We start from the raw sequence: 24,682 nt of genomic DNA on the forward strand, positions 1-24,682 counted from the left end.
CGCGCCTGACTCACATCCTCAGCGGCTGGGAGGGAGCCGGCAGAGAGCCACGGCTCCGGCATCTCTCCCCACAGGGCTGGGACGCGGGATGGGTGCTGGTGGGGACCCCATCCCCGGCCAGGACCCGCCACCACCCCATCCCCCAGCTGCTCCCTCCAAAACAGCCCCTCTGGAAAAATCCCCGTCATCGGCTGGGCACCCGCGGGACCCGGGGAGCGGTTACTTCCGAAAGCAGGTGGGAGCCTCCCGCCAGAGCTGGCGTTCCCAGGGGAAGAGCTGCAGCAGAGCGAGGCGTTTGCACTAAGTGATCACATTTATTTGAATATTTTTTTTGTGTGTGTGTGTTCTAAAATCGGTTACAGAATAAATACCTGTGCCTTATAGCAGGAAGTCCACTTTTTTTTTTATACAAAGTGCTTGTTACAGGAAGTTGCATCAGCGATACGCAGGAGGGGGGTGCATTTCGGCCACGCTTCCCCTCCTGAAAACTAGAACAGATTTTTTTTTTATTTATTTATTCGTGTTTTTTTTTTTAAAGTTTCTTTTCCCTTTTTTTGTGCATTAAATTTCCTGCCATTGTGTATTTACAAATCTCTGAAAGAAGGAAAAAAAAATGCCAATATGCATGAGAAGTGGCCTCGTAACACAAAAAAAAAAATCAGCCTTTAAAAAAAAAGTAACAAACCCAAAATCTACAAGTATCATTTCATACTGAATCAATGATAGATTTTTTTCTTTTTTTCTTTTTAAAAAGGAAAAGAGAGGGGTGGGGAAAGGGGAAAAACTGAACCAAACCAGGAAAAATGAACTTGGAGAAATGGAAAGAGAGAAGGTGCCATTGTCCCTTCTGAAGTTTTCCAAAGGCAGAGAGGAGCGAAGAAGAGCGCAACGCACAGACCCAGACGCCTGACTGAAATCCCCATCAATTTCTTCTCGGTAATTTCTCCCTCGTCTTTTCCCAGCGAGGGGCAGGAAGGACTTTCCAAAATTAAATTAAAAAAAGGAATTAAAAGGAAAAAAAATTATTATTTCATTTTAAAAGGATTTAAAAAAAAAAGAGAGAGAGAGATGAGAGAACAACCCTCCCCAAAATCCTGGAGGGGCACGAGGCAGGGAAAAAATTGGGTTTGATTTAAAAGGAAAAAAAAAAAAAAAGAAAAGCCAAACCAAACCAGACTTTTCTCTCCGAACGCGTCATCAAGTGGGACTCTCCGGAGAGTGTGACGGTTAACTGGTGACGTAGTGTTTCGCCGATGGTTGGCCGTAGACCCTATAGAAATCCTGCCGCCCGTGCTGCTGGGATGCGTCAATCCATTCCCTCACGGCAAGTCCCGGGAGCGACTGGGGGACGGCGGGGGCGGGCGGCAGCGGGTGGGAGTACTCCTGCGAGGAGACCGTCCAGGGGAAGTGCCCTGACCGTGGGTAGGGCTGGTGCCCGCTGTGGTTGGACACGGAGGAACAGTAACAGTTATCCACGGAGCAGACGAGGATTTTGCGCCCGCCGTACTGGGAGAGCACGGACTGCTGAGATGACGTGGTGTTGGGGTAGTGAGATGGGTTGAAGACGGAGCCCGAGTGCACCGGCTGCGGGCCGCTGGGAAGTCCAACTATGTGCTGCGTGGAGCTACAAGGCACCATGGCTTGTGCGGACTGCCCCTCGCCAGCCGAAGCGCCCTGGCTCATGTACTGGCTCGCCACAGTCCCAGACGATGGCTCGAGGAAGCTGCCCTCGGGGAAGGCGGTGGAGTGCTTGCGCTTCTCCGCGCCGGAGTTGCTGACGGTGCAGGGGTACATGGGGATGCTCTGCAGAAAGGGGACGGGGGTGCTCAGAGGACCTGCGGAGGGAAACAGGAGAGGGGGACTACGTCAAGCATGGCATGGCATAGCTCCAGGGTGCTCTGGCCGCTGGTCTGAACCTGCAGCGAAGCCCCGAGACCTGTGCTCCAGCCTCATGCGAGCAGAGGGTTCTCCAGCCCACCCCACCAGCAGCAAACTGGGCACAGAGCTATACATGGGTGAATTTGCACGTTCCATTCTGGGACCTTGCTGGCAGGCTCAGAGCAGCCCCAAGCGCTGCTCTGCAAACATGTGCACAGGCTAACCCGTGCGCAGCTCGTGACCATGGTCTCTAACAGGATCAGAGCAGGACAGCCTGGGTGACAAACCCAAATCCCCCAAGGAGAGAGGATATGGGACGTGGTCTGCTCCCAGACGTGGGCTGGGGGCTGCAGAACCATGCCGGCCCCTGGCTACCCCTCCCTGCTCACTGACCCTCGTCTTTCCACTACCTTTTCCTGCTGATAGCCAGCCCCTGCACTGTGTCACCCCAAAACACAGCCGTTTCACAAGCCAAGCCAAGGGAAATGTCCTGGGGGGGAGCCAGGAGCTGGCTTCATGGTGTCTCCATGCCCCTGCTGACTGCAGAGGGGCTCCCAGGGGTCCCTGCACCCCGACAGCTCTCCCCACCCTCTTGTACTGCGATCTGTAGGGCACCCAGCTATGGACACAGGAGGTAGCAAGGTCCCATGCCCTGCCACCCGCACCCCCCAGGCTTCACCCACCTTCCAGCAACTTCCTGAGCTGCTTCTCCTTCTTGGCGATCTCGTTCAGGAAGAGCTTGGAGTTGAGGTGGCCGATTTTGGGTGGGGGCAGGCTGCCACCTGTACAGTTCTGGGTTCTGTTGGGGACCGTGGGCAGAGAGGAGAGGTGTGAGGGACAAGGTACACTCAGGTGAGGGTCAGACAGATCCTTCCCCCACACCCTCCCAGGGCCAAACCCCTTCCCTAGGGCAGCAGTGTGGAGGGCAGCAGGGAGCTGTCTCTCTCTGATGGGCAGGACCTTCCCTGTCCAGCTTTGCTGTGAACGTCCCATGCCAGGGTGCACCGCCCGCAGCCCCTGCATCACCCTGCATGGCCGCCCCAGCTCGCCTCAGCTCCGCTAGCACTGGCTTTAACCCCCTGCCCTGCCTCTGCCCCAGCAGAGCTGGACTGAGCCCTGCACCCCAACCCAGCTGGTCCCACCCTGGCTGGGGTGCTGGGTCCCAGCTCTGCTCTTCCACAAGCACACCACTACATTTCCCCTAGTCCAAGGGGAGAACTTGATTTAATGGCTGCCGGAGGGGATTTTTTCATCCTCCCAGACAGAGAGGAAAACCGAGGCACAGAGCATGCCTCTCCCAGGCCCTGTACCATCCCTGGCCCTGCTCCTCCTCCGGACATCATGCTGCTGCTGTCCCTGTGATGGCCCCCCTTCCCCCCGAACACGCCTGCCCTGCTGCGCTTACCTGTCCATTAAGATTTTCACAGACTTGGTGTTCTAGGAGGGGAAGGAGAAGCTTTGATCAGTAAAGCCAGTCTCTGCCCTGGTGGCCACCTCCCCTTTTGGTATCACCTTCTGTGGCCCCCCAGGAGGGAACAGGCTGCCCAGGGGTGCTAAGCCCCCTCTCCCCCCAGCACAGGCTGCCCCAGCCCCATCTCCAGCTGTGGCACCTCCTCATTCAAGGTTGGTGCTGAGCCTGCCCCACTCCTCCTTGACTTCTCCCACTGCTGAGCCCTCTGGCTCAGCTGTCAGTGTCCCCAGCCTGCTCCTTGCTATGCCCCATGCCTCCCCGATGCTCCCCACACAACCAGACCTCCCCGCAGCCCCCATCCCACCCCTGGCACAGGCAGCTTGTCTTACCTTCATAAAGTTGATGTCCTCGGTTTTGTCAAACATGACCTGGACAGAGCTGAGGAGCTTCTTGGCCTCCTGCATGCGCTCATTGAGGTGGAGAACCTGAGCTGCATTCTCATTGCAGAACTTGGCCTGGGCCTTGTCCAGGATCTCCATGGTCTTCCGCAAGTCCTCATCCAAGATCTGGTGCATCTTCTCATACTGCAGGCGCACCTCATCCTTCAGCTGGCTCACTTTCTCCTGGGGGAGAGGAGCAGGGTCAGGCCCTCTGTGCCCTCTAACCTCCACCATGATGCCCCAGGACATCTGGGTCCTTTCCCCAGCAGGGGTGGGTGCAATCTGAAAGCTGTACCACAGCTCTGCTCTCCTGCAACATCCACACAGACCAAACCCTGCCGTCAGCTGCCACATGGGATTCCTATGGGCCACAGACCCATCAGGGACAGTGGAGGTTTGGTTGATCCAGCAGATCCCCTGGACCCACCTCCTGGGGTGTCTAGGTGGGGATCGCCTCTAGAGGGCTAATGCCAAGCAACAACCTACCGCACCACCAAGGCAGGTGTGCTCCCTTGAAAAACCCTGCCCATCCCCGTCTCAATTCTCATCCTCATTCCTGTCCTCATCCCCATCCATCCCCACCCCAGGCTGGGGACATGTCATGCTCCAGAGCCCTTTCCTCCAAGCTCTGGGAGGCCAAGGGCCTTTAAGAACCACAAGCTGAACTTGTTTTACTTGTGTCCCAGCCAAACACTCGCTTGCATCTCTTCCACCTCCTGGGTATTTCAGCAGTTTATTTGGGGATCTCCCACCTCCAGAGCCTCCCCTCCCACTCAGGATGAAGTGGGTGGCCCGGTAAGGCTGTGCTGAGCTGGGGGCAGGGTGGGCCATATTTAAGGACAGCCTTGTTTCTTGCCTTCCAACTCACCCCAGGACCCACAAGGCTGCAGGGCAGCCCCAAACGCATTTTTGTCCCCCAAAAGGATGACTGCCAAGACTGGAATGGAGACAGCAGGTCTGTCTGGCCACTCCTCCCCTGCACGTCCTCCCTCCTCCCTGCCCACCTGGCCCCTATGATGCAGGAGCCTGTCCCCGTCGTGCCATGGGGTGACAGTCCTAGGGGCTGGCCACAGGAGGGTGAAGCGCCAGTTACCTCAACCAGCCGCTTGTCTGATTCCAGCTTGTAGAGCTGCTCTTCGATGTCTTGCTCCCGCTCCTCCAGGCGGTCCTGCTGCTTCATCAGCATCTTCTGCAGAGATGGGAGAGAGGAGCAGTCATCAGAACCCAGTGGCCACACACACCGGGCAGCTTCAGTACCGCCCACACCAGCTCTGCCCACGCGGTTCGGGAGGGACAGTGCTTTTTCCCAGTGGGATGCCATTGCCGAGCTGAAAGCCCACACATGGCTGGTGGAGGCAGAAACCTCGCGATTTCAATGGCCACACAGAGGGGCCATGTGTACTGGACTGCCTTACTGGCTGGGGACCTTGATTTGGGTCCCCTGGATGGGGGCAGCCCCTCAGGTAACTTTTTGCAGCCCAGTCACTGAGTTTTGGTCAGAGCCAAGCCCTGGGGACCCCAGGGTAGACACGGAGAGGCTGATCTCCCACTATGGCAGCACCATTTCGAGGCCCATCACCCACCGCTGGCAGGCTCCTGCGAGACATTGCCACCCCCCTCGTGCCCCTGTATGCTACACCAAATCCTTTCTCCCTTCCCCGCCTCTGTGACAAGCCCCAGAGCCAGCGTCAGTGTAATCGGGAGGGACAGAGAGAGGAGGAATGGGGCCTCCCCCCACCACGCTGCCAGGCCCTGGCCCCCACTCCTTGGGGCTGGGCCTGGGCCATCAGTCTAATAACTGGGACAAAACCTTATTCCCAAGCCTGCAGGGCTTCCCAAAACACCCCTCAAAACCACTTCCAAATATCCCCGTCCCCGGTTATCCCAGGGAAAAGCCACCACACTGGTGGGGCAAAGAGAAGGGCTTTGCCCAGCACAGAGACGCAGTGTTAGAGACTCTCGACGATGGGGTCAAGGTGGGAAGAAACCGGCAGTGAGGATGAATTTCGAGGGGATTATTGCTATTATAAACCGCCACTTGGGGATTTATAATCAAGTAATTAATTCCTGGACGAGGCGGGAGGGGGAGGGTGGCAGAGGCGCTGCTGGGATTAATTGCATTGCAGGGAAAGGCTGTCACCTCCGACTCAATTCGGGAGCAGGAATGTGAAGCCTTCTCCCTCCTGTTGTTTTTCCTAAGGTCTCGGGCACCTCCAGCCTCACTGCTGCTGGGCTCCTACCACTAATAATAACAAGGAGCTAAAAAAAATCTGGCTTCCCACTTGCAGTTGCACGCCACATGGGTGCCCAGTGCCCACGTGTGTGCACCCACCCATGCACATGCAGACACACAGACAGCACATCCACTGAAACAGGGCCCAAGGGGCAGCAACAGCGACACAGACCCCTAGGCACAGGGGGACGTTTGCTGGCACGTGCAGACAGAAACACAAGGGCCTGCAAGCATCTAAGGGCATCGCTGCTGCTGTTTTTAAGACCCGCTGAATAGGTGGGAGTGTCCACACAGAGAAAGATTTGATGCATATATTAAAAAAATCTCCTTTTTTCATCGTAGAAGGCTCGTTACTTGCGCTGCTGCGGCACCAGGAGGCTGCAACCCACTCCCGGGTTAAACACGATGGGAACTGAGCTCCGGACAGCGGGTGCAACACCACTTGCTCGCAGATGGCGCAGGCAGGAACCGCATCCCAGGTCCTGTGCCAGCAGCCAGACCAGGGCGCAGGGCTGCTGGTGGCTTTTCTAGGGGCTCAGCTGCGGTGTTGGGTCCAGCAGCGGGCAGAGCTGTGGAGCAGGCGGGCAGCAGCCCCATGCAGCTGGGCAGAGAGGCAGCGGGCAGCAACCTGCTCCGGCAGCAGCGCAGGCAGGTGCATGTCAACACGACCTGCTCCCAAGCACTGCTGGCTAAAAACACAGTTTGCAACATCCCTCTGCGTGGGCCTGGCGCACTGCACAGCACACCCGGCTCTGGATCCTGCTCCAGCATCTGCAGGCTGGAATTTCCCCACCGAAATCACAGTCGACTGATGGGAAAGCTGCCTACTCCAGGGAAGGAGATGCCTTCCCGCATCACTGCTTGCAGGAGGCCGATCGAGCCCGGGAGCCGGGACAGATCTTGCAGCGCCGGCTGAGTTTCTTGCTCTCCAAGCTGGAGAGCCAAGAGACATAGCAAGCCTTCACACCAAGCCCTTCCCTACGCCTCCCTCCCTGCCGGCAGAGACCCACTGCCTCCACCACGAGCAGCCAGACCCACACTGTACCAGCCCACCAGGAGGATGGCAGAGTCTGGCAGGGCCCCCGGGAGCAGCTGGGTCCCTGGCCTGCCTCCCCTGGCCACCAGCTGGGGCAGGGCTGAGGAAAAACGTGGGACGGGATCCAAGGCCCACAGCTCACTGGGTGCAGAGGCCAAATACCACCCTGCCCCAGCGTATGCATCAGGTGTCCAACGTGGAGCCACCCCGAGGCAACCCCTGCTCTTCCCCCCGATGCTGCCGGGATGCTCTCATGGGGGAAAGCAGGGTTTCCCATCACTGGCAGACACCAGGCAGGCAGAGGCCACCCTGCCAGCCCCACCAGTGTAAGGAACCCCCGAGGGATGGACCGAACAGCCCCGGACATGCACGTACCATCGTCCCCTTCCCGCTGCCCTGCAGCTGCTGTGGCAGAGCTGCCAACCTTTGTGTTTTGTAACAAACCTCAGGGTGCTCTGCTCCTGGAATCATACAATTATGTGAAATCACAAATATATACATAAATACATACAAAAATAACTTTTTATATATACAAGTTAATTTAATAGCCCCTCACAGCTGGAAAATGTGACCAAAATCTAACCTAAAGCCACAGAAATCAGAGAGAATAGAAGACATGCAGTGTTTTCTTTAAATCTCACATTTGAGCCACTCTCTTGATTTTAGGGCGATTTAAAAACTGTACGTGCCTGGGATTGCAGCGGCATGGGAGGGCTTTTCACCCACGGCAACTGAAACCTTAACAAGACACATGGGTATGAACTACCCCTTCTGGCACCAAGGGGCGAAATCTCATTGTCTCTGCAGCACGGGCTGAATTCCTTAGGTATTTTGAGAAGGAAAATATATCCCTTCCCCTTCCATCCCCTCCCAAATCTGGTATTTCTTAAGTCATGAACTCCTCCTCCTCCTCCTTCAGGATCAGAATTTCTCAGGGTAATTTCTCATATTTCATGCATGACCTTGATGCTGGGAGAACCGCAGCTCCCTCCGTACAGGCGCCCTTCCCGGGCTCCAAGCAACTCCGTGATCCCAGTTTGTCTTTTTTGAGACACGCCGCCAGTTTGCGAAACGGCCGCCAAAACTGCTCTGTATTCCAACACCAGCTGAGAGTGAACTCTTCTAATTAATTAATAAGTTAATCTGTGGCCAGTGTAAGTGGCTGGTCCACCCCAACCCCACAGGCCCCAGTGAGATGGGGCTAGTTGCTGGACATCAGTTTATTCTGCTGGAGTTGCAAGTAATTTCCCCCCTCTTCATGGAAACAAATAAAGGCGGGGGGGGAAGACTGAACCCTAAGAAGAGGTTAGGGGGCTCTGCAAACACGCCATGGGCATCAACTGTGCGCAGGAGCAGGACCACTGAAGGTGGAAGGAGAAACGAGTGGAGGTTATCCTTTGCTCGCCCATCAGGAGCCCCACCACCGGTGGAACAGAGTGAATCATGGGGAGCAATCATGGCAAGTCGGGTGGGTTTGGGGTACTGAGGTCACACACTGGAAGGGAAATGCTACTTGGAGGACCTTCTCCGTGGGAAGCAAAGCAAGCGCTGCAAGGTCTTATTCCAGGGAGAACGCACACAGCTGGTCCTCGTGAGATTGTGCTGGGGAAAGGCTTGTTGACCATCACTATCAGCCCAGTGCTTGCTGGGAGGAAACCACCACAGGGGAAACCACCCTTGCCCTGTGTACACTGCACCTCCCAGTCCATCCCCCGAACCAGCACGCAGGCAGCTCTAGCTCTGTACTGGGCTCAACTCCCAGCGGCTGCTCCAGTGTGGGACACGTCCACCCTGCCAAGACAGGTGATGGGGGGGACGTCTGTTGAGGGCCAGGGCTGTCCTGACAGAGCAGAACTTCTGCAAGATTAAATGCCTGCAGCTGCAAGACAGAAAGATGGTAATAAAGAGTTTAACAGCTCTGACAATACAGGGCATCTGGGCTCCTCATCCGAGAGTCATCATACGGCTGCAGCACCACAAGCGTCGGCTGTGTTATACACATGGGTCCAGTTCAGTCAGCTGGGCAACCCCCCCACTGCAAAGGGGGGCACTGAGATGTGGGAAGGAGCTCACACCCACCCAAGACCTCCCAGGCAGGGAGAAATCTGCAGGCAAGATGTCTCCATGATTTGTCTTAGGCTGGTCTCACCACTGTCCTCTCCCAAAGGACAGGTCTAAGTCTGTGGTCGCTGCTGAGCCCACGATAAGAGTGAATTATGCCCCTGCCCTGCCTGGAGCCCAGCCCCGGGCAGCCCATGGCCCTGGGGATGGCACTGGGGCAGCAAAATCCCACGACATGCCCCAAGGTTTCGCCTGCTCCAAGGACGGCCAGGGTCCTTGCGTGCTTCCCAGGGAGAGCCAGCAGTGGAGAGCTGGCAGCATCCCTTCCCCAGGGGCTCAAGCGCTCGCCTGCTCCTGCCTGCCCACGGGCTCAGGAAGGAGCCTGGCAGCTTCACCAAAGCCAGAGAGGTGCCCCACGACCTGCCAAGCAGCTCTGGTTTTAAACAAGAGTTGGAGCAGTGAAAAGCCTTACTGTGTTCATACGATAAACAAAGCCCATGCAGCTTCTCTGATGTCTAGTAAGTGCTGTGAATCCTTCAGGGCCATTCCCCCAGCAAGAGCAACCACAACCACGCACACCAACCTGCAGGACGCTTGCGGGATGCTAATTCCCAATTAACTGGTCTGAAACTGGCCGTGGGTTTGGAGGGTACTACAAGAGGGCAGGTGGACAAAACACAAGAGTGCACAGCCCTTGTTCCTGTAGGAAACTGGGGGTGAAGCAAAGAGCCAGACTGCTCCACAGAGTGCCTTTAACCACAGCTGGACGGCTGGTCCATTACAGGCGCGCTCGCTTCTCTGCCTCCCTCCTTCCTTCTCCTCTGCGCCCAGGCCTTCCCCTCACCGCCAAATCCCAGTCACTGAGTGAATAAGGACATTGTTTGCAGCCACCGGAAAGCCAGAACGGAGGGAGCAGCTTGGAGCATGAGGGGGAGGAAGGACGAGGAGGAGGAGGAAGGTGGAACTGGAGCAAGGAAGCCATGAAGGGCAGATGCCTGTTGCGGGAATGGCTCCAGACACCTGCAGCTCAGCCCAGGGACTGGGATCAAGGGCCCCCATTGAGACCCATGTCCCGGCATGTTGCTGGAGACGGGCCTGAAGTCACAGCGACTGAATTTTAATGCACCAAAAGCCCTGGACCAAGGAGGCGAGCACAACCTTTCGCCTCCCCGCGCCTCCCACTCGCAGGCTTCCCACTCCCCAGCCCTGCTCTGCTGTCAGCTGGCCAGCTTTCTGAGAAAAACTCACATGAGGAGCTATTCTCATCCCTCCTGAAAGCATCCCCCCACCTAACAACACACCAGCACCTTGACACCGTGTGGCTCTGGGGCACAGCAGCCCAGTGCCCTCCAAAACCAGGATCTCAAACCACGAGATCCTGCACTGCTGCAGTCTGAGGGGACCATTCCCCACAGCCCAGTGCCCCCTGGAGCATCCTTCCCACCCCACTGTGGTCTCCTGCTGACCAGACCCAGGCAAAAGCAGCTCTTTCAAACTCCCTACAGCCCCCACAGCACTCACAGGAGACTGATATGCTTACAGGGACAGGAAGGAAATGTTTTCTAGTTGGGGTTTCATCTTGCACACATTTACAGTAAGCACCAGGCAGGAGGGGAGGTCTCCGGCCAGAGCAGGAGGCCTTGCCTCCCCCGGCCAGCCCAGAGCACACACACACTACTCTGGGGTTTGGCTTTTCTCACAGTGCTCCCTGCACAGAGATCGGGCTGGTTTATCCCCAGCAGGGGAAGGAAGAGGGGAGGGGAAGAGCCTCTGGAATATTAATAGCTGCCCTTGCTAGGAAGGGATGGGAGCAGCAGCCACGTAGTACATGGGCATGAAAGAGACCCCCTTGCTAGCATCAAGGGACCCCTCAGCACCGGGAGAGCTGGCACTTCACAGAAAAGGGCTGGAGGCCAAATATTCAGCGCCAGCTTGGGGGAACAGGATGCAGGGTGCCTCTCGCAAGAGCGGCTCCCCGCCCTGTTCTCATGCTGGGGTGGGTGGAGATGCCTCCTGCCTGTCCCCATCTCCTTGTGAGATGCTGCCTGGTCTCCGGGCCTTCCCTTGCATGCCAGGGAGGAAAAACCATGAGGCTAAGCCCCATGTCACATCTCCACCAGCTACCCCAGAGGGAAAGCCCCATGTCCCACCTCCAGCAGTGGAGGGCATCCCTACAGCGTGGCTGGCGTACAGCAGCTGGATGCTCCCCCTGAGCCACGACTCACGGCTGCTCAGCAGTACTCAGACTGGCCCTTGTCCCTGTGGCACCCCGGGACGCCAGGCACCCCGGGACGGCAGGGACAGCAGATCACGCTGCCCCAGATGACCTTGTACCAGCAGACCCTGGACTGCTGCAGGGCTGTGCCGGTGCCCGCAGCCCAGGACAGCTCTTCCCCTTGTTTACACCCGGCAGAAAGGAAGAACTCGTTAGAAAGGGGAAAATACTAGGCATTGTGTTGCACAGGGCCAGCAGCGGCATTTCTGGAGGCCAGGAAACGGGGACCTATTCTCCATCGGAAAGCAACCTTCAGAAGGACCTTGAGGATGTTAATTTGCCTCCCTGGGCCTCTGTGTGTCCCCCTGCTTCCCGCTGCCATGGGAGTTACTTGCAGCTGTGCCTCTCACACAAATGGGGGAAGGAGGCTAGGGCTCTACCTGTGGTTTTTGCACACCAACTTCAAGCCATGGCCCAGCTGCCACTGCTGTCAGTGTCCTCTGAGTAGGGACAAAGAGCTGCTTCGAGGGGAAAAGGGGTATAAGGGAGATTAAAGAGCAGGGAGATGAGGCTGGTGGCTGCAGAAGCATCCCCTCTGTGCCAGCAGCCCCGCAAGTCCTGGAGGCAGGAGCCGTCCTGATACGGGGTGCCCAGTATGGGCGATGTGCCCCCCCAAAACAGAGGTGCCCTGAACACTGAAGTCACTTTTGCAGCATGTTGGAGGGTAGAAGCGAGGCCGTGCTGATCATGGGCCAGCGTCAGACAAGCTGTCCCCAGGCAAAGCGCAGAAAGAGGCAGTGAAACTGGGGTGAAATGCCTCTGCCAGACCTTGGGCTCAAGGCTCACTCACAGCATGGGGAGGAGAGGAAGAAAGAAGCTGGAAACACACCAGGAAGATGAATATGGGGACAGATGAGCTGGTTTGCATGCTGAGTGTGCAGCCAGGCGAGTCCCGACTGATGCCGCTGGCTCCACAGGACAAAGATAAGCCTTGGTGATGCCCGTGCCTTTGGCCAGCACAGCCATCTCCTGCCCCAGATCTGCCAGGAGACACGGCATCTGGCTGGAGAAAATGTGCTCCCGCACTGTGTGTTAGCGGTGCGGGGACAGCAGATGCTTTTGGGCGGTGCAGGAGCAAGACAGAGAAACCAGCTCTGAGAGCTGCCGGGGCTGCGGCTGCAAGCGCGACCAGGCCCTCAGGGCAGCGAGGAGCTCAAGAAATCTTTTTTCTCTCTGCTGGGAAGGGAGGGAGAGGAGATCCCCACCCAGGCCTGGGCGCGGATGCTGGCCAGCAGCTCTCCCAGACCAGCTTTTGGGAGAGAGGACAGTCCAGGCCGCCTTCGCCTGGGAGCAAGGAGAGCCAGGAGGAGTCACAGGGCTCGGCTCTGTGTTTACGAAGGACAACGTCTGCATCTTCTCTGCCATCAGGGATGTGAGGGAGGAGCTCTTTTTCCCCCGCCTCTTTTGATTTCAGAGGGAGAATGTCCTGATTTGGGGCTGCTTATAAAGCAGTGCCAAAATTCACCCTGCCACTCAGCCATCTCTGACACGGGGGCTCCAGCTGCAGACCACGACCCAGCACCAAATGCCCTTTGAGCAACTGGCTCTGGAACACCAGCGCCAGGGCACTCCAGGGAAGTGCAGGGGTTTGCGACATCCCAGAAAGTTTCAGACACCCAGACCCAAGTGCCTTGAGCAACCATTTCCAGCCACTTGGGACCTCAAACTGACACCAACACCTTGAGCACATCTGGCCCCAACGACCAACGTCGCTTTGCACTTTCTCCCTGCCACACCAGAAAGTAAAATCTGGGGCCTGTAGCTACCCTGACTGGGATACACCAGGCTTCCAGTTTTTTGAAGCCTAAGTGATCATGTAAGAAGTCCTGCCCTTTCCACCTTCGACGCACCCTGTGCTTGTGGCTTCTGGAACATTTCAATCAATTTACATGTATGTTATGGGGGGCCTAACCTCCTTTTCTCCCTCTTCTGTCTCTGTTTTCATACATCTGCCCCTTCCCAACCACGGATCCAGATGAAAAATTAAGCCAGTAAAAAACCAGCAGTCTCTTTTTGGCTGGATCATCTCCCCAAACTACCTCTCAGATGCACTCTGCCAGCTCCAGTGGTGGCAGTCTGGGCAGAAATGGGAGGTTGTTCAGCACTGAAACTCAGTCAAATCATAAAATCCTGCTCCTCACACAAGCCCTGTTGCTCTGACATATCATCTGTGAGTCGCTCCTTCCATAACCCCCACAAAAAAGTAAACAGGCTTTGGCAGCACCCCTGATTCTGCCCTGATCTGCTGTTGTCCGAGCCTCATCTAGCTTTGTTGAATCCCAAGATCTTCCCAATGTGCTGCAGTCTGAGGGTCCTGGCCAGTCATCCCCAAACTGTGGCTGGCGGGATGTCTCGCCTTCAAAAGCAGCCATTCTGCAAAGACCCACTCCCATCACTTGGCAGCAAACCTACCCCCATCTGCAGCCCCTGCAAAATTGAGAAACCCTCACTCCCTCTTCCAAATAAACATCTTGGATTCAAGATCCAGCTGGCCTGTGTGATCTCAGAGCTTTCTCCCTGCAGGGGTGAAACACAGCCAGCCTCTTCCACCCTTCCTTCCATTGCGGGCTGAGCTGCCTCTCCCCAGCCCAAAGACCTCCGCTCTGCACCCGCTACGGCTCAGCCCTGCCATGGGAAGACCTGAGCTCTGAATAACAGCCCCTTTGGCTTTCTACCCCCCTAATTTCCAATTTCTGCTCTGGAGGGAGCCCAGCCTGAAGATCTGGATGCACGAGCAAGTTTTGGGGGGAACTCAAGATACCACCGAGGAGCAGAGCAGCTGCAGCGATACCTCCATGCACCCACGGGTCCCAGCCATGAGACCACTGATAAGTGGAAAGGCAATGATCTGCAGCCACGTGCCCTGTCTGCATCTCATTTGGTGACCCAGAGACGAGGGGTCCGGCTGCACAGGCAGCACAAAGCCCCTCTCCAGGCTCAGGCAGCACTAGAAAGAAAACCCTGCTTTGATTTAAAGGCCATGATTTTATTTTTTTTCCTCCCAACTGATCTAGTTAAACTTCCAACCGCTCAAGGCTATTTTAATTTGTACTGGTAAGTTAAATCAACACAAACAAGGGCAGAACAGGTTTATATGCACCTCTATTACTGGCTCGCACCATCTAGAGTGCAGCTAGATTTCTCCAGGCAGCTTTTTTTTTTTTCTAATAAAGATAAGGGGGGGATGTTTTTTGTGCACCTCCAACTGACAAATGGAGCCTGAAAGTGAGTTGGGAGTCAAAGCCTTGTGGAAAGTCAAGGTGACTTATGCACCAATAGGCTGGACTCAAAGAGCTTTGCAAAAATGCAGATCAACTAACAAGATTTATAAAACCCGTTAGGGGCTTAGAGGCCACTTAATTCTCAAAGGTGCCAAGGAAAGTGCCTGACTTGCAGATGGATGGATGGGGCTTACAGAGGTGGCTATCTCAACCTTTTGGTTGTTTCAAGAAAAGGGGACTCAACTTCTCTTGGAAACAAGGTTTTGATGTGCTGAGATGTTTACTCTGAGCCTTGGCTCCTCCATCACTTACTTTAAAGAAAAAGAAACCAAGTCCTGCTGCTGCAGACAACTATTACAAACATCTACCGAAAGTCACAGCAGAATCTGCTGCTTCAGCTCACCAGTGCCAGACACCACCCAGAGGAGTATGAGACTCAACCGGATTCGGCACACGAGCTGAAAAAAATAAAGAGAAGCAGGGCGGGGGGGCGGGAAGAGGACTTTGCACTTCTACAGCTCCCCAACGCCTGGTGGTTTGCAGGCTGGAAGCAGCCCATCAGCACCTGTGGGCAGCCAGGGTGACATAAAGCAAGCCCATCCACCCCTCTGCACCCAAGAAGGGACCTACCACAACCACAACCTGCTGAACACCGAGGACCTCTCAGCTGCCTCCCTGCTGGGTTTTCTCTCTTGCCCATTTTTTTCACAAGGCGGCTGTTGAGAATCTGAAAGCCCGGATTATAATCTTTATGAATCCCATAGTTAGATCGTGCTGAACAGCAGCCCAGCAATACCAGATGTTCAAACAAAGCTGCCAACCGACAGCTGTCTGCAGCTTGCAGCGTGTTTTTACTTTAAAATGCAAAATGATACCAATCTATATTAAAAGAGAGACGTTCGGAGCCTTGCGATAGCAGCTGAAGCCGCGGATATTGCTCTTTCACGCAGGGTGTGGCGGCAGAAGGAAATATCTCAGAAACTACTGCTTAAGCCGCCCTCCTGGCCCCCCCAAATCCTGGCCCCTTTCCTAATGGGAAAGAGACTCACGTTACTGCCTGAGTACTGTGAATGTACCAGTGCGTGTCCAAACAAGCCAGCAAAAAGAAAAATGCAGCACGAACAAACACCGTCTAACGAAGGATGCCAGAATGAATCCGGGCACTGCACAGCCCGCACCTGGCTCTCAGCGGCATGGGGAGGACGACGTGACGCACAGTGGGACAGAGTAGGAGCCAGCCCTGGGGTGGAGGGTGCAGCGGTGCCTCCCCTGCTGTGCTGGTGACCAAACTGGGGGTGCAAAGGTCCCTTCTGGCAGCAGAGCATCGGTGGCGAAAGCAAGGGATGGAGAGGCACCCATTCGCCGAGCACCCTGCCTCGGGTTGTCCCATGTCCCTCTAAAACACACAGGGACGCTTTTGTGGTGCTGGTCCCACTGGGGACACTCTGCTGGGGCCTCCTCCGAGACTTGATGTGCAACAGGTTTTGAACCTGTGTCGCTTTGTACCTTTATTTGTTAGGCTGGCTGGGATCAGGCACAAAGCCCTACACCCTGCAACCTTTTCCACATGCCAGCAGCTGGGGAAGGCAAGAGCTGGAGCTCAGCCTCTCTCTCCGTTCTTCCTCCCTCTGGAAATGCAAGCCACCTGTACCTACCACATTTTGGGGGTAGCAAGTTCTGAACGTGCTGGGCACAGCACAGTACTTCTGGCTTGCAGGAATTGCACGAAGAGGGCCCTGAGTTAGTCAAACGTGACGTCCCAAATTCCCCACCAGCCACGATCACAGGAAGTCTTTGGGACCGGTCCCAAGGCTGCCTCATTGTGCTCTGAGCAGCAACAGATGAATGAATCACGCTCCTCAACGTGACACCCAGCTCCCAGCAACGTACTCGGGACCAAAATATTTACATTGCAAACGAGTAAGAATAGGACCAGATCCCCTCCCCAGCCTGGTGACATAAAAAGGCCAACCTGGTCTTGCATTGAGCAAATGGGTGGCAGGAGGATAAGAAGGTAGGAGGCAGAGACCAGCCCTGTGTCTCACAGCCTGTCTCTTCCCAGCAATGCTGAACCACAGCCCTTCTCCAAGGCAGCAAAACTCCCACAGCAGCCAGCACCGACACTACGATCCCCATGGTACCACACTCCTGCTGGAGCTCAGCAGCTGGGCGACACACAAGGAAGCATGCTGGGACCTGTAGTTTCCAGCCAGCCAGCTGCAAAACACCATCCACTAGTAAACACGTCTCAAATTAAAGAGATGCGAGGCCTCCAAGCTCCTGGCAAGGCGCCAGCCACGGCTTCTTGTCGGCAGGCACTTGGCCAATTCCCATGTGTTGTGTTAGCCCCTTTCCAAGGAGCGGCAAGAGCCTGCACCCTGCAAACCCCCTCGCAGTCGAGCTGTGCCCTGCCCTTGCCGAAGCGACATGTCTGCACGGACAGCAAGATGCTCCCAGAGTTCCAGTGCAGCCCTGGGCCGCAAGAGATGTCAGCCCTGCTCCTGCCTTGCTGTGAGCCCCTCCGCTTCTGCTCTGTGACACTGGGCCACTGACTCCAGAGCAAGACCCCACAGTCAGCACTGCCCAAGCTTCAGCTATATAGACCCCAACACTGCATCCCTAGAGGGGTCAAATAAAGATGCCACTGAAGCAATCAGAGTCACAGGCAGCAAGAAGCAACGCACCAGTTCGATGCTTTCAGGCAGAGCAGCACAAGCAAGCAAAGCTGCACCGAACCGCCACACTGGTGGGGTTGGGGGCAACCACCTCCCCAAAGCACTCTGGCCGGGCATGCAGCCTCTCCCCGAGTGCCGCCGTCCTGCACTCCAGCAAGGCCAGGACCGTATGTCACCCCTTGGGGAGTGTGGCACCCTTCTCCTTGCCCACTGGCCCTCCCCGCTGTGGAGGAAATCGCGACGCCCGGCTGATGTCAGGAGGCATCACTTCACACAAAGGCCAGGCTTCCTGGCAGGGAAGGGGTGGGGGAGCGGGGAGGAAGGGGAAGAGGAGCCCCGGGCAAAGGCAAGTGGCAAGCCAGCTCCCCCCGCTCACACATGAGGGGCAGCGGCAGGAGATGGCACGGCCCCTTCTCCTTTAACTGCCCTTGTGCTCGGGAAATAGAGACAACATCCTATTTCCCAGCACCCTTCACAGGAGCCCCGAAGTGGCCCTGCCCCACAGAGCTGCGATGTAGCATGTGCCCCTTTAAGGATGCACAGAAAAAAGGGACTCAAATTTATTTTAATTTGCTCCTGCTTTGCTCCTGCAAATAAATCAATTCCATCTTCACCTCAGCTGGACAGTGCCTGCTGCCGACCAGGAGAAGCACGCTCCAGCCGAGCGCAGGGGCACAGCCCCCTGCCCAGCACCCACCCAGGAGAAAAGCCGCCCTTGTGACAAGCTTGAATGCCAGCACCCCCAAAATGGGCACAACTGTGCACCCCACCTGTCTCCTGCCCACAGGTGGGTGAATGCCCATGTCACCCGTTAATTGATAAATACAGGCAAAACCAACAAATTCAGAACAAAATCAAGAGTCATATGCAGCCCTCATTTCCCAAACTCCTCTCCCCAGTGTGCTCCCCAAAAGCAGAGCATCTTTACAACACGCAGCACATCACAGTACCCATGGAATTGATGTGACCTCCTGCTTCAGCCTCTCCTCCCCTCCTCTGCCTCCTGTGGCCCCAGCTCATCCCCCAACAGCAAAAGCTGCTGGTGGCCAGCACCGGGCTGCATTGCTTTTGTCTTCACCTCAGTCACTCTCCCAAGGGCAAGAAGCGCTCTGAACCAGCACGGGGACCGGTGAAGAGGGGTTAGCTGTAGGGGACCTGTGGGATCTGGTTGATGTTGATTATGGGGGAGAATTGCTGATGTTGCAGGGGGCAGCCAAGGAAGGTGGGTTTTGGATGCAGGCACCACCAGGGAATAACCGTAAAGGAGCAAGCCCTGATGCTCTCCTTCAACATGCTGACTTCTGCTCCTAGGAGGAAGCCTGTCATTGGCTTTTAATCTCGCCCGATTACGGGCCAGCCTTTGACATTATTGATCTCAGGCCCCTGAAGTATCATTTATCTTCCAGGTTTGACTTGGTGATCAGAGCTCGACAGCTCAGACCCTGCTCGGCTCCATCCTCCCAGGGAGCCAGGGGAACCGCTCTGCTCAACTCTGGTCCTGCCAATTTCTGTAAGCCGTATTTTAGGCTCAGTTTCCATCCCCAAATGAGGCAGCTTTCGCCACATGCCCTCTCCCCACCTGTCATTTCATCTCCTGACTCAAAAAAGCAGCTCCTCAGGTCTCCAGCAGACCAGCAGTGCTTTACCAAGCCCGTCAGACCAAGGTGCCTCCAGTGCTCTCTGCTTCCCCCTTTCAGTTTCATTATCCTCTTTCAAAGAGGATGCGGTGGAGGCACAAAGGTTACGGGATGTGCCGCACAGGGATTGGGGGTGGAAGGGGCAGCGCCAGCTTGCAGGGTACAACCAGAGAAGCCATTTCTAGCCATGACCGCACTGCCATTTTCTAGAGCAGAAGGACCAACAACAGCAGCTCCTCGTCCCCTGGCAAGCTTGCACCCACAAAGAAAGCTGGCTGCTAGCTCAGTTCTGCAGTGGCTTCTCCTTACCCACTGGCTAGCACAGCGGCGCCTTGGGGCCAGCTCGTGAGTTCTGCTTAACCTTCAAAACGTTAACACCTGCTCCCTCCGCCAGGCAGAACAAGAGGTGGGCTCCACAGATGCAAAGCAGCCACCAGGACCGGGATTCAGGATGCCTGGGATCACCACCCCATGGGTGGGACACGCCTGGGGTTGCTGCCCCATGGGTTCCCACTCCCTTGGTTTCCTCCATCTTCCACCCAAGCTGACAGACATTCCCAGCCTCTGCCTTTTGGGAAGCACAACATTTTCCTCAAATGTCTGTGTCTACAGTTACTGGGTGCAGCATGTGCATGAAGGTTGTCTTTTTGGATGCCTCCTGTCTCTCTCTCTCTCTCCCCTGCAAAGCTGGGCCTTGCGTTTTGGTAAGGAGGAACATTTCCTGAGGAAGGCTCCAGTGGGCAGTTTTAACACATAGAAGAAGGTTTAGCTTTTGCTCGTTGCCTCCGTATTGTTTATCAGATTGTTGCGAAAGCACTTTGATAAATGGAGATTAGTACCATGCGCATTCATAGATGATAGCAGTAGCTGGGAGCCAGCTTTGGGGAGGACCAGGGGAGGAAGCGCCTGGGTGGGGGGCAGCTAGCAGGGTCCATGTTCAGCAAGGTACCACAACCAGCAAAGAAAGCCCAAGTCTCCAAGATTGCTTCCCCACGCTGCCACAGACTTCCTGACTCCCTAGCAGGTCCCCCCACCTCTGCTTATCTCTATTTTAGGGTAACACTCTGACTTCCCTACCTAGATTTTAGGTTGTTGCAGAGATTAAACTGACCTTTTTCTCCCCTGTTGTAAGTAAAATGCTACAAAATCCTTGGCTGGAGGACAGGCCGTGGTTTTACCTGCGGGGCTCACACCCTTGGGAGATGCGTTTGGCATGGGCTGGTCTTCGCCTGAACACACAAGGAGTTACTTCCAGTCCTATGCCTGGATGTCCTGTCATGCAGGATGCCAGCAGGCAGAAGCAGAAAAATAACCTGAAAATGTGCTCCCACTCCCTTGCAGGGGGCAGATCTCATCCCCATCCCCTACAACCAAACCACCTCTGACCCAGAGAGGGCTCGCGGGCCTCAGCCTGGTGCAGCTGTGGCAGGAGAGCTGCAGTATTTCTCTCCCAGATACGGCCACCCCCATCACTAAGGGGCTAGCACAATACCCGAGGGAAGGGGGAGCGTGCACCACCACCCCCATCCCCAAAGGGTCTGTGAGGGGGACAGAGACCTCACAGCACATTTATTCCGCTCCATCCGTTTGAGAGGCGCGCTTCAAGGGGCTTTTTGCCATCGGAGGCGGGTGCACCAGGACAGGAGGAGAACAAAGGGAGGCACCGGCACCCCCAGCCCTTTGTCTGAGCGCAGAGGAGTTCACCTGCAGGGAAAACCAGCTCCCACTGCAGAGCCGGCAGCTCTGCACGGATTCGGATGGGGAGAGGGACACAGCCCCCCCACTAGCAAGAGGATAATGAGCAAAAGGATGTGATAGCGTTACCCTCTCTCCCCTTGCCACACGCACAAGCCCGTTACAGCGTGCGCCAACCCCCATGACTTTCCAACAACCACCACAACGAGCAGTAAAAACCATTGCCACAAAAATATCAACCCACCCCCCAGCGCGATCGATCTGTGTCTGTGTGTGGCCGAGCACCAAACCCCAGAGCTCAGCTCCACCGACCAGGATTGACTGGGAGGGAAGGGGGTGGGAGACTAGTTTCCAGGGACGGGGTTTTAAAGCCACACAATAACTGGCTCAAATGAGGGTTTGGATTAAGCTGTTGTACAGCGAGGGAAAACACTGCCTCCATTAGGATATGGGGGATTTTCCTTCCCTTTCTCCAAAGCTCCAGCTCTAGGACGAAGCTTCCAGGTCACCCAGACAGGGAGAGAACGGGGTGATGCCGAGCAAACAGGGAATCCCACGCAGGGAGAGGTGGGTGGAGGGAAGAAAGGGCAGATCAGCCCTCCCCGAGCCCCGGATCATACAGTCGGCTGGTCTGACAACGTTTACTCATATTTCAGAGTGACACAGCCATCCGGAACGTCACTCCCTGCCAACTGCCTCATCTGGAGCCGTCCGCAGCTCGGCTCTTCCCAGCCCACTCCAGAGACAGCCCCCCCAGAGCATCCACAGACCAAGGAATTGAGAAAGAACAGGTAGGGGGAAGAGAAGAAAGAGAAATTAAATTGATTCATATCCTTTTTTTTTTTTTTTAAGTTCTGGTACATTGTCCCAGCAAACAGATGACTTCGAGAGTGTGTTACGTAGACGGCACTGCTGCAGAGTGGCAGGGCGCTGCTCTGAGCCAGGAACTTTGCTCATGTTACCATCACAAGTGAATCACAAGACAGAAGAGGGACAACCGCGATCCCCTGGTGAGAATGGGCCGAAGCTGTCCTTATCAGAAAGGATTCGGGAGTGGGAACCTCTTCCCTGAGTTCATCTGGGGGACATATGTAAAAACTCTTGCGTGCATCCAGAGTCTCACGCCTGTAAATAACTGACCCTCTCTCCATATTTGGGACCAGGCACCTCTTCCTCCCATTCCCAAGTGCACTGGCTCTAGCTCTCCTGGGTAAAGGAGGGGTGGCTGCCTCTGTCAGTCCTTCTTCCACAGAGGAAAGAGAAGGGTAGGACATCCCTGGTCCCGCACATTCCACACCTCCCCACTGGTCCCCCAGCATCTGCCTCATCTTCTCTACCAGCAAACGGAGGTTCATTGCAGAAGATTGGCTACCAACACAAGGAAGCTCAGCAGCTCTGACTCCTCTGAGCCATCCCCCTTACTCCAACCAAACCAGCATCTCCTGAGCCTACAGGCTGCTGATAAATGCAGAAAGTTGACAAAGTCACCAGAACCTAGCCCAGATCCATAGCATTTTATTTTTTTTAAAAGAAAAAAAGCGAAGCCAGACCAGATTCTGCCCCGGAGCCTGCATGGCAAAGCAGAATCCGTCCCCAAGTGTTTATTTATAAATCCGTACATACATGTACATTTGAATTCTGACAGAATTAATTCTGGCATCCAGCTAATTCAAAGCATTCCTCCCCCATCACACTACTGTTGCAGGCCAGCCCAGCACAGAAGCTGATTATAAAATGCTGCACTAGCCAGGCATTTCTGCAAAGGCTTGTGCTATTGAGCATTCAGTCTTTCCTTGCTTGGCTATTTCATTGTTTCGGTGTCGATCCCTCCTCTCTTGCCCTGTGTTTCCTGGTTACTTTTGTCCCTGCTCTGGAAGCACTGCTGCTCTCAGCCCCATTTCAGTGTCACATTGAAAAAAAAAAAAAAAAACAAAACCCCAAAACAATTACATGAAATTAAGGAGAAGAAAAGAAGAAATTACCAACGTGTACCAAGATTTCCAGTAAACAGATAGGTAATGAGCAAAAAATAGGCCAATATGCTGCAAGGCAAGCTGCAGACAGGTCTGGGGATAGAAAACCGGCTGCCTCCCTCCGAAGCACAGCTAAAAAATCCCTGTGTGGTCACACGCTGTCCTCTGGAGCAGAGAGGAGAGAGGTCAGGGCAGCCAGCACTGTAAGAGCCTCTTTATTCTTGGGCAGTTGCACGAATCTGATCGCTTGTGCCCTTTGTGAGACATGGAAATCTGCCTTCGCCTCCCACCCCCTTCGCCAGCCCCCCCTTCTGCTCCCCCTGCTCAGATGGGGACAGAGGCAACTCCTCTGCTCCAGAGGCAATGACCAGAGCAGCGGGGAGGCTGTGGACCCCCCTCTGGCAGGACCAGGCTCGGCCAAGCACGCAGGAGAGCTCGAGGACAGTGCTTTGCTGGAGCGAGGGGAGGGGAAGAGAAGGGAAGGACGGTCCTGGGACTCACACGTTCCTCGGAGGGCTCACCCGGGCTCGCACGTGCGAGACACGAGGCTGAGGAGCGGAGGAAAGTCCAGGGTGTCACACTGCAGACCATGTTTTTCCTACTTCTCCCTCTCCGCCATGCTCACAGACCAGAGGAGAGCAGCATGCTGCACACCTCCATGCCAGCAGCCACATGACACTTACATAAATATCACAGGTTGGATTTAGACTAAACAAGGGTCCGGGCTAAGTTTGTTATGCCCTCATCACCAGCCAAAGTCGGGCTTATACCTCCTGGTTCAGAGACCAGACCAGGACACCCCCATCTCAGGGGCTCATTTAAAGCCACCACTGAGCGAGAGCTTCAAGGAAGAAAGCTCTCTGGCCAAGGCTGTCTGGCATGGATGGGCAAGGCTGTGCCTAGACATCCCCACCTGCAAAGTACAGCCAACCCCTATATACTGCAGGGGTAAGCCTGGGCTACAGGTTGTTGCTGTTCCTTGCAAAGCAGCTCAAGGTCCTCAGATGAACCTCTCTTTCCCTCTCCTTCCACCTCACTTTTCACCAGCACCTGTCCACATAGCTTTGTCCACCATGGGAAGAGAACATTCTCCACTGCAGCCCCTGTCCTACTCCTCTTCTTTACCAAAGCTGTCCCTTCCATGCAAGCCTCCTCCCTCCCACCTAAACTCACCAGGCTGCCTCCCCACATCCTCCATCTCTGCTGTCACTTCTCAGATTGACTCTACACATTAGACTTGCAGCTGCAGGTCTAGAGCAAGCAACTGCTGGCAACCTGATGGGCTAAGGGCGAGGAAAATGCTCAAGTTTAGCAGGAAAGCGTTGGGGAAAAGCCCTTAATCCAAACCCGGGGGAGGCAGGAGACTGTCCCAGTATCAGCCAACCTACCCACTGCCACTTGGCCAGCACACCCAGATAGGTTTGCAGCAGGGTGGCTCAGCTCCCCTGAGACCTCTCTATGGCGGCACAAGCTGCTATCGGTTGAACTGAAATCCCCTGCTGCCCCTGACAACACAGTGCAGCAAAGCCTGACGGATGGCGGTGAATGGCATGGAGCTAGAAAGCGAGGCTAGGTGGGTGCTGGGATTTCTGTGACTGCCCAAGGCCCAAGAAGTCATTACTCATCATGGCAGCTTGACCAACTGACAGGATCCCAGGCCATAATGATCAGTCACATTTAGGAGCCTAATGCTGGAATCCTGAGGCCTCTGAGAAGGAACCAGGGCATGGGCAAAGCCAGGGGAGAGAGACCTGGGTTAGGCTGACCTAACCCCCAGGCTGGGCTGGCGGTTCAGCTCTGGGGTGCTGGTGGAGGCTCAGATGGAGGGCACAGGGAGAACCTGCGCATCTCTGGCTTCATAGGACCTACTGCAAAAGTCATCTGGGGACCAGGTATGTTCAAAGACTGCCATAGGGAACACCTGCCAGGCATCAGCCCACACCATCTTACAGTCACGAGAGCTAAATTAACACTTGAACACTTGCGCTCACAATGCCTCCAGTGAGCTGCATGCCGCACTCCTCATAAACAAGTCATCTGGAAAATAAGTAAGCCTGTAAAAATCCAGCCCATCACAAGTTACCAAACCTGTTTCAGAGTAAAACAACATACAGCAGCTCATGCCAGGAGCCTGGCAGTGGAGCCGA

At 55.4% G+C, this 24,682-nt stretch overlaps 1 protein-coding gene across 1 annotated transcript in view; it reads right to left on the reverse strand.

Annotated features, from left to right (window-relative positions):
- Positions 1–345: 345 nt before the first annotated feature.
- Positions 346–24,682, reverse strand: part of TRIM8 (tripartite motif containing 8) — a 29,619-nt gene continuing 5,282 nt past the window's right edge. Inside the window, exons 3-7 of the mRNA XM_010564814.1 lie at positions 4,823–4,918; positions 3,679–3,912; positions 3,284–3,315; positions 2,562–2,677; positions 346–1,835 (exon numbers count right to left, since the gene is read on the reverse strand). Coding sequence (XP_010563116.1) covers positions 1,228–1,835; positions 2,562–2,677; positions 3,284–3,315; positions 3,679–3,912; positions 4,823–4,918 — 1,086 coding nt within the window. The 3' untranslated portion in view covers positions 346–1,227. The remainder of the gene's footprint in view (positions 1,836–2,561; positions 2,678–3,283; positions 3,316–3,678; positions 3,913–4,822; positions 4,919–24,682) is intronic.

The sequence above is a fragment of the Haliaeetus leucocephalus genome, unplaced genomic scaffold (genome assembly GCF_000737465.1).
Source record: "Haliaeetus leucocephalus isolate CR32 unplaced genomic scaffold, Haliaeetus_leucocephalus-4.0 Scaffold184, whole genome shotgun sequence".
Classification (NCBI taxonomy): Eukaryota; Metazoa; Chordata; class Aves; order Accipitriformes; family Accipitridae; genus Haliaeetus; species Haliaeetus leucocephalus.